This window comes from Vollenhovia emeryi, unplaced genomic scaffold (assembly GCF_000949405.1).
Source record: "Vollenhovia emeryi isolate VEMERY1.0 unplaced genomic scaffold, V.emery_V1.0 DF940335.1, whole genome shotgun sequence".
Taxonomy (NCBI): domain Eukaryota; kingdom Metazoa; phylum Arthropoda; class Insecta; order Hymenoptera; family Formicidae; genus Vollenhovia; species Vollenhovia emeryi.
The window spans coordinates 1-9,920 of NW_011966031.1; the positions used below are offsets into that span (position 1 = coordinate 1).

A 9,920-nucleotide genomic window follows, 5' to 3' on the forward strand; every position below is an offset into this window, starting at 1 on the left:
GTCTGAGCCAATAAGTGCACGGAGGAGCGGAAGGCCGGACATGCAAAATGGTGTATTTGTTGACCTCTCTCAAGATCTGATAGCGAGAGGTGGAGTCACGCATCGATCGATGAGAGACGGCGGCGAGCGGGCAGCGGTGAGCGACATATGACACCGCCCCGAAAAAGTTTTTCTGGTGGTAGGAGAATAATACACCATTTTGCATGTCTGCTGAGTCCGGCCTTCAGCTCCTCCGTGCACTTATTGGCTCAGACGTTTTTCTTAATTACGCGATAATAATTACGGATTTTGTAAAATGGTATATAACTTTTCTTCTCAGCTTGACCCAATCTACTATAATCTTTGGAGTCGTCCAAATCGAATCCGACACCCTGTATACACACAGTCGTGAGCTGAAAACTAAAGGTTTTCATAGCTAGCCAACACACTGTTGTTAGGGGTAGTACACATAGTATTTTGTAACATTTTCGATACATAGGGCTTTAGAAAATAAATTAATTGTACTACATACATTGCTCGATGGACAAGTTCATCGTTATTTGTATATTCTTGCCCAAGAACATTGCATATAACTATAAGCACAAGAACCGGGAACACGTAAAGAATTAATTTTACAGTTTCAATCTTGTCCTCTTGCATCGTTATTATTCGATATAGCTGCAAATAGCATCAATAGTTGCAATATAAATAATTTAATAAAGCTGGCAATAATGATAAGAATAATTTAACCGAAATTTCTACGCACACGAAAAAGACTAGCAATGGCCGAAATTAAAGCTGTCAGAACCATAAACAGGTACGATACTCCAAAGCTATTCTTTAATAAATCCGAAAATCTAATAGAATAAAGAGTTTTCGTTATTACTCTTCATCAGAAAATTGTAGAAAGTCGTAATATTTTATCTTCGAGCTCTTGCCAATTTGTATAACAGACTTTGTTGGAATTAGTAGCATACTAACTCAATTGCTCTTCTATGGGTGTCCACTGCAGCCATTATTTTATCATGGAATATAATATAACTTTTAGCTATAGATATTTGGGAAACATCTTCGTTTAACATACGTTCCATACGGTAACTATAAAATTCTGTATGTTATGAAAGAGATATGAACAATATATATAATATCTATATTGTAGCACACAATTATTGTAAAATTTTACTTCAAAATTACACCTATAAAATTATTCTATTATACATTATTTAAATAAATATTAATCATATTTATTCTTACATATATGATTGCATTCAGCAATAATAAATATACAGGGTGTCGGATTCGATTTGGACGACTCCAAAGATTATAGTAGATTGGGTCAAACTGAGAAGAAAAGTTATATACCATTTTACAAAATCCGTAATTATTATCGTGTAATTAAGAAAAACGTCTGAGCCAATAAGTGCACGGAGGAGCGGAAGGCCGGACTCGGCAGACGTGCAAAATGGTGTATTTGTTGACATCTCTCAAGATCCGATAGCGAGAGGTGGAGTCACGCATCGATCGATGAGAGACGTCGGCGAGCGGGGAGCGGTGAGCGGGCGAACGGCGCGTAGCGAGCGAACGCGCGACATATGACAACGCGCCGAAAAAGTTTTTCTGGTGGTAGGAGAATAATACACCATTTTGCATGTCTGCCGAGTCCGGCCTTCATCTCCTCCGTGCACTTATTGGCTCAGACGTTTTTCTTAATTACGCGATAATAATTACTTGGATTTTGTAAAATGGTATATAGCTTTTCTTCTCAGCTTGACTCAATCTACTATAATCTTTGGAGTCGTCCAAATCGAATCCGACACCCTGTATATCGAAATGCACCAAAATTCAATGAAATTCGAAAGCTCTCAAGTTATTTACTTCTCTACTTCGTTATTATTTATACTTTTTCTTTTTGCCCTATTTCTTTTCACTATTTCATATTAGCGTGACCATATGTAATTATGCATATAAAGTAAGAAAAAAGCAATGCAAAAGTAAAAGTGACAAATAATAAGGAAAGACTACACGATACCAAGGTCCGAATGTACATAAAATCTAATTAATGCTATAAATAAAAAGTTACCTAATTGATATCAATTGAGTACAAACTCTAATTTATTGCTAGGAAATATTTTCTTCATTAAAAAATATACTAGTTCAATTTTCAGGTTGAAACAAATAAAAATAAACACAAACAGTGAAAAGTTGTTCATTAAAAAATATTTCTCTCTTACGATGTACCGAGTAACTCTAAACATTCCGAAAGCATGTAATGCGTTTACTAATAAAAATGTTTCAGCAGCTATTCCAGTAGTTGCACAAAGGAATAAGCCAATGCTTTCATGTATCATTACAGTATAAAGATACTTTTCCTGAACGATCGAGTATTTTGCCTGATACAGAAGTAGACGCGAGCGAGATTCATTTAAAGGCATTAGTGTATCAAGAAGATCCGGACTAAATTCTGTCAGAATGAAACAAACAGATCCAACATAGACCTCAACTGAAACATGTTAAGATTTATTAATTTATTCTGTTAAAGAAAATAATGGTTGCCGCGTGTTTAAACGTTCAAATTATTTGTGCTATACCAAGTTTAATAACATTATAAAAATACTTCTTTTTTAAAGAATACATACTCGTAGATATCACATTTCATACAAACCAAACAATATTTTCATTGTTGTTAACATATATATGGTGTCCCTTTTTATTTAACTAGGACAGTAAAATATCTCAAAAACTAAGCCCAGCCACAATATTGTTTCAGACAAAAGTTGTATGGTGTCAAGGGGGACATAAGATGGTGTCATTAATTTGACCTTGAATAGTTGCTTGAAGGTCACCTTCAATTTGTTAAGTGGAACCCCTTATTGTTTTTTGATACAATACACAAAAATTTTCAATAATTGTAACACTATTGCAACAGCATATTTCTGAGACCATATCAAGTCAAAAAATCCTGTACAACTATTCAAGATCAAACCAATGGTACCATCTTATGTCCCCCTTCGAACCAAACAACTTTTGTTTGAAACGTTTTTCCGTATCTTTCATATTTTTGGAGATATTTGCGTGGATCATTTACAATGAGACACTTGTATATACATTTTTCTGCGTTCAAAAATAAGAAGTTATTTGGGGTGGAACATTAAATTGGGACACCATGTATATACACACTGAAAAAAACTTTTAATAAGGAATGCGTAATTATTGCATTAATTTTAAAACTCCAACAAGCACGACTTAAGGGGATCCCTCAGTCATCTTTTTTACCGACACAGTCAAATGTAGTTTTTGCGCTTGTAATTCTTTTTATTAGCTTTTATGTATCTAGCTACGCCCTTGCACATAATTAAATTACATCCGAATTTAATCAGGATGAAGTAATTAAAAATTGATTGGAAAATGGTTTTACTTACTCATTATAGCTATTGTACATTGTCTTCCAATATTGGCATATTTGTGCATTATGTCGATTTCTCGATTATCGGATAGAATATTCCAATTACTTTGGACACATTTCCGTATTTGTTTTATCTATTGATGCATGCAAAAAGTATTATTGTATACATATAGCGATTAACTTCAAATTAAATTTAGTTTAAATTACTGCAGAACTTACACTTCCGATAAGAAGGATTAAACTAATATATTTGACAAACCACACTAAAATGAAGAAAAAAAGAGCTACTGCTTCCAGAAAAAAATCAAGGTTGAATTCCGGAATGAGTAATCTCATAAACTGTAAGCAACATATTTAATAATATGCGAATAATATTTTATAATTATAGATAATGCATATCTGAAAGAAAAGTTATTTAAAAAACTCTTGCATACGCACAAAATGTGCGTTTAACGTACGTGTATTGTAAATACCCGAGGAACAAAATCATATATCTAATTGTATCTAATTATTAAAAATGTCAGATATAATAAACTTTGATCTAATTATATCCAAATTTTAATCCATTCATTTATAAGTACATCAAATCAGATGTGGTCAGATGTACAGGTAGTCAGATAAAACGGTATAAACATCTGACTATATCTGACTACATCTGCTTTGATATATGTATTTATAAATGGATGCATTAAAATTTGCATATAATCTGATCAAATTTTATCATATCCGACATTATTTAATGCAATTAGATAAAATTGGATATGTGTATAGCTTTTTCCCAGAGTATAGTTATCTCTTGCAAGATTATCTGAATAATATTATTGTTGATAATGATTCCAAATATTGCAATTTCTTGTACATCGAAATGAGGAAAAATAAAAATATTTAACTTCTAGATGAAAACTTTTAAATCAAATATTTAACTTTAGATCAAGCAATAATAAATATACATGATTAAATATACTTAATCAATTAGATATATTTATCACTTAATGAAAAAATGTTACACTAAAACAACTGTGCTGTGAGATTCAGATAATGTGAAAATCAATTTACAATTATTAAACCTTTCTTTGAAATATACAATTATATCTATTATACAATAGAGATTGAACTGCTTATTAGATAAATATTAGCATTTAGAATATTAAATCGTCATTTGTATCTGAGTGTAAAACACGTGTATAATGATTTTTTTAAAATAATTTTGTATCAAAGATGCCAATGACATTCTTTTCATAATAATCTATATAGCTCGCGGAAAGCACGGCCGTAAAAAATAAAAGAAATATAAAATAAAAATATAAAAAGTATGAATGTTTTAATTCTGTTTACAATTATGTGCATAAACCAAAATTAAATTTATTATATATTTTACTACGCAAAATTTATTTATATTAGAAGAACTATTATCAAAAGCAGATATAAACGATTCAGTAATGTTAGTATTGAATATATTTAACAAGTGAAGTTAAGTATTATGTATCGTATAAAAAAAATAAAATCAGATACCTGAATTGTTATATACAATCCAAAAATTAGTAGTGATACTACGACTTGAATTTGTCCGATGATAGAATTATCGTAGGGCCAGAGTCCAATCGATGACAATAGCATGTGATTGTATCTATAGTACTTCGCCTCCGGAAACACCATCTCGGGTAACAGTCAAAGCGTCACTGAGAACCTATAGCCTATAGAAGTTTCTTACCCCTTGCTCTGCCACGGCTCACTTAATTTCCTTCGTTATCATATTATTGTATTATCGACTTTTACCCGTTTAGAACATTAAAGATAAGTGCTATAATTGAGACTTGGATCTTATATTCTTCTTATGCTTATTCACATAAGAAGAATATAAGATCCAGAAAATAAAATTTTAAATAAAAAATAGATTTCTTGCGAAGAAGCAACGATACCTTTTTATTATGTTCTATTACAGCATTAACTAAATTATCGTAAATTATAGTTAGGTGAATACTCCTTATTTTTCTTACCTAGCATAAATGCGCACACGAGAAAGAGAATATTTATCAGTAGAACGTATAAAATCGAGTGTAATCACCTCTGTATTTCGTACTTCATAATGTTTCGAACGCAGAATTGTTGAATATATTCAAACATAATAGAAAGTGATATTAAGCTGCAAATTTTCAAATAACAGAAATTAATTATAAACCATATAAATCAACAGCAAATTTTGTGAGTATGACAATGTTACTGAACCGAGAAATATTTTAATTGCTTTGTCATTGTCCACGTTTCGCATCCATACAGTACCACCGCTCTAATCAGTGCTTTATATAGTTTTTTTTTTGGTATGTTTCGATACCAAGCGTGACACCTCATTATTGGTAACATTGCGTAGTAGGCTTTGTTTCCGTTGTTGATTCTCATCTTTATCTCCGCACTTATTGCAACATTTTTGTTAACTAGTGTTCCCACGTACTTAAACTGCTCCACTGCTTCGAACGTGTTGTCTCCGCATATCAGATGTTGTTTACCTTTGATTTGTTTCTTGCTGTTGTGACTAGGTATTTTGTTTCATCGGCATTGATTCTTAGGCCGAATTTGGCTGACTCCCTTTGCAGTTCCGTGTAAGTCTCTTCAGTGTCCTTTTTGACTTTCCTATTATATTTATGTTGTCCGCGTATGCAAGGATCTGGATTGAGCGATTTATGATGGTCCCATCTATTCTGTTCTTCGTTTTCGTTATAATAGCTTCCAGTGCGAGGTTAAGAAAAAGTTGTTGCGCGGGTAGGTAGGAAAATGAATAGGACTCTATACAGCGGAATATGGGTTGGTAAAGATTCGGGTAGGCTGGGACAGAGGAATAGTGAAAAAATTTCATTGACGAGTTTAATAATTATCAATGACATTTTTAATTTTTCACGAGTTTACGCTAGGGAAAAAGATTCACCATTTAGCTCTAGGATACGGTGCGGATCGCACGATATATGTATGTGTCAGCTTTACACCTAAATAGTAGTTCAAAATTAACAACAACATAGTCCAGATTCAGAATTTTTAATTAAAACCGTTAATCACATTGCTCATTAATTTTTTAAAATATGATTTCGTAAGTTCGCTATACATTTTCATGTATCTCTATAAAATGATAAACTCGCCGGATGTATCTTTTGTAACTGAAGTTATTTCTCTTTACATGGAACACAAGATCGTCACAAAAGAGAGCACTAAATTCACGGCCTGAAACAAAAATATTACAGATCACATTAATATGATGAATATTTTTATTATAATAATATGATATTTCTGAATATAGCACGAGTTCTTACTGCGGTTAAACCTTCCAAACAAGGACTAAACAGACCAGCAGCATCAACTTTGTAAGTTTTTGTAGTTTTTCTCAGCAAAAAGAATATAAGTTTTTGTATTTTTAATGGAGCATTGTACCATTCTGTATTACATCTACATTACAAACAAAAATTAATTATTCTCTTAACATATTTTTGTACATATAAAAATTGTATGTATGTACAGGGTGTTAAGCAACATACATGTCAGTACGACGGGTTGCCCATTCAAGCAGGCGCGCATGGTCGTTCACACCTGCGCGCTGGGTCGGCTTCGGCGAAATTATATCGCGAGATTAATGACAGTAAATTTGTTCAGGTACAAGAGTCATGACGAAGTCAAAATCCATGTTGTGCCTAAACAAATTTACTGTTATTAATCTCGCGATATAATTTCGCCGAAGCCGAACCAGCGCGCAGTTGTGAACGACCATGCACGCCTACTCGAATGGGCAACCCGTCGTACTGACATGTATGTTGCCTTAACACCCTGTACATGCATACGTACAGGGTGTCCAGTTCTATTTTTAACAGTCAAATATGGAAATGACAGGTTTCAGAAAAAATTATTCAGATCACCACACGTCTTTTGCTTTAAAAGAAAATTAAATACTTAAACAAATTCTGCGAGCAAATATTACATTTTATCAGTATACTTAAAATATTGTACTGTTTATTACTCGATAGTTGTTGCAAATTTTAAAAATCGCATGATTTTTCTTTTTGTTTATCCCAATTTACCGCTATTTTTCGAGTGATTATTTTTAGGTCGGACACCCTGCATATATACGAGTACACACAATCGTAAGCGGAAGACTAAAGGCTTTTATAGTTTTAGGAGTAGGGGCACTAAGACGTGCCCTTTGTAAGACCAAAACGGACGATCGACACGTTATTTTCGATCAATGCCAATCTCTAGTTGATCTTTTAGAATTGTTTGTCCCGTTTTCACAGAACAATCCCGCAACAATCGTAAACTGCGTGGTGAGCAATCGCTCTACCGCTGAGTAACGCAAATTTGAAATTCCATAAATTAAAAAGTTTTTAATTTAAAATTTAAAAAATCTAAAAATTTGAAAATACTGAATTTATTGTCAGTTTTACATTAGGGCCTTCATATGGCTTGGGCCTTGTGTCCGTGCACTTGTTGTACGTGTCTACTTAGGGTCCTTAAGTAGCACAGTGCATTGACCAAACAATAGTTAAACATTGGCCCAATATTTGATTATATTGGGCCAATGTTTAGCCAATACACTGTTTTTTACTAGGCGTAATACAGATAGTATCTTGTAACAGTTCCGATACATAGTTCTTTAAAAAATATATTAATTGTACTACATACATTGCTCGATGGACAAGTTCATCACTATTTATAAATTCTTGCCCACTAAAATTACCCATAAGTAAAAACAGAACAATCGGCAAGACGTACAGAATTAATTTTACAGTTTCGATCTTCTCCTGTTGCATCGTTATTACTCGAAATAACTGCAAATAGCATTGATGCAATATAAATAATTTGATAAAGCTGGTAATAATGATAATAATAATGTAAGCAAATTTTCTACGCACACGAAAAAGACTAATAGTGGCCGAAACTAAAGCTGTCATAAGCATAAGTAGATACGATACTCCAAAGCTATTTTTTATTAATTCCGATAATCTGATAGAATAAAGGTTTTTCGTTATTTCTCTTCATCATAAAGTCGTAATGCAGAAGTCGTAATATTTTATCTTCGAGCTCTTGCCAATTTGTATAACAGACTTTGTTGGAATTAGTAGCATACTAACTCAATCGCTCTTCTATGGGTGTCCACTGCAGCCATTATTTTATCATGGAATATAATATAACTTTTAGCTATAGATATTTGTGAAACATCTTCGTTTAACATACGTTCCATACGGTAACTATAAAATTCTGTATGTTATGAAAAAGATATGAACAAGATATACAATATCTATAATGTAGCACACAAGTATTGTAAAATTTTACTTAAGAATTATACCTATAAAATTATTCTATTATACATTATTTAAATAAATATTAATCATATTTAATCTTACATATATGATTGCATTCAGCAATAATAAATATATATCAAAATGCACCAAAATTCAATGAAATATAAATTCGAAAGCTCTCAAGTTATTTATTTCTCCACTTGGCTATTATTTATAGTTTATCTTCTTGCCCTATTTCTATTCACTATTTCATATTAGCGTGACCACATGAGATTAGGCATATAAAGTTAGAAGGAAAGCAACGTAAAAGTAAAAGTTACAAATAATAAGGATAGGCTATACGATACCGAGGTGTGAATGTACATAAAATCTAATCAATGCTATAAATAAAAAGTTACCTAATTGATATCAATCGAATACAAACTCTAATTTATTGCTAGGAAATGTTTTCTTCATTAAAAAATATACTAGTTCAATTTTCAGGTTAAAACAGATAAAAATGAACATAAACAGGGAAAATTTGTTCTTTAAAAATTATTTCTCTCTTACGATGTACCGAGTAATTCTAAACATTCCGAAAGCATGTAATGCGATTAGGAATATAAATGTTTCAGCAGCTAGTCCAGTAATTCCACAAAGGATTAAGGCAATGGTTTCATGTATCATTATAATATAAAGATACTTTTCCTGAATGATCGAGTATTTTGCCTGATACAAAAGTAGACGCGAGCGAGATTCATTTAGAGGCATTACTATATCAAGAAGATCCGGACTAAATTGTATTAGCAGGAAACCAACATATCCACCGTAGGTCATAACTGAAATATGTTAAGTTTTATTAATTTATTCAGTTGAAGAAAATAATGGTTGCCTCATGTTTAAACGTTCGAATTATTTGCTAATTCTTTTTATTGGCTTTTATGCACCTAGCTACGCCCTTGTACATAAGTAAATTACATCCGGATTTAATCAGGACGAAATATTTAAAAATTTATTCGAAAATGTTTTTACGTACTCATGAAAGCTATTGTAGATTGTCTTCCAATATTGGCATATTTGTGCATTATATTGATTTCTCGATTATCTGATAGAATATTCCAATTACTTCTGAGACATTTCCGTATTTGTTTTATCTATTGATGCATGCAAAAAATATTATTGTATATGTTAGGCTCAAAGAACGAGAACGCTCATTGAGCAAAAAACCATGACGCGTTCTAACTTCTTAGATTCAGTCATAACGCGAAATTCGGGTTGTG

At 32.2% G+C, this 9,920-nt stretch overlaps 2 protein-coding genes across 2 annotated transcripts; both read right to left on the bottom strand.

Annotated features, from left to right (window-relative positions):
• Nucleotides 1-504: 504 nt before the first annotated feature.
• Nucleotides 505-5,090, bottom strand: LOC105556105 (the record flags this gene model as incomplete). Its single annotated transcript, XM_012003179.1, has 7 exons — nt 4,895-5,090; nt 3,602-3,721; nt 3,399-3,516; nt 2,218-2,479; nt 961-1,077; nt 746-836; nt 505-657 (listed from the first exon to the last, which is right to left on the bottom strand). Coding segments are annotated over exons 1-7 (1,005 nt in total), but the record flags the coding sequence as incomplete, so codon positions are not given.
• Nucleotides 5,091-6,343: 1,253 nt separating this feature from the next.
• Nucleotides 6,344-9,851, bottom strand: LOC105556104. Its single transcript, XM_012003178.1, has 7 exons — nt 9,677-9,851; nt 9,218-9,479; nt 8,491-8,607; nt 8,272-8,362; nt 8,042-8,187; nt 6,682-6,814; nt 6,344-6,592 (listed from the first exon to the last, which is right to left on the bottom strand). The coding sequence occupies exons 1-7, from the start codon at nt 9,723-9,725 to the stop codon at nt 6,545-6,547; spliced, it is 846 nt and encodes a 281-aa protein (XP_011858568.1). The 5' UTR covers nt 9,726-9,851; the 3' UTR covers nt 6,344-6,544.
• Between the last annotated feature and the right edge of the window lie 69 nt (nt 9,852-9,920).

Coding starts and splice junctions, on each gene's coding strand:
- LOC105556104 (XM_012003178.1), bottom strand. CDS start 9,725: ATGCACAAATATGCCAATATTGGAAGACAATCTACAATAGCTTTCATG. Junction 8,363..8,490: donor ACCCATAGAAGAGCGATTGA/GTTAGTATGCTA, acceptor TTATTCTATCAG/ATTATCGGAATTAATAAAAA. Junction 6,815..8,041: donor GAACTTGTCCATCGAGCAAT/GTATGTAGTACA, acceptor TTTGTAATGTAG/ATGTAATACAGAATGGTACA.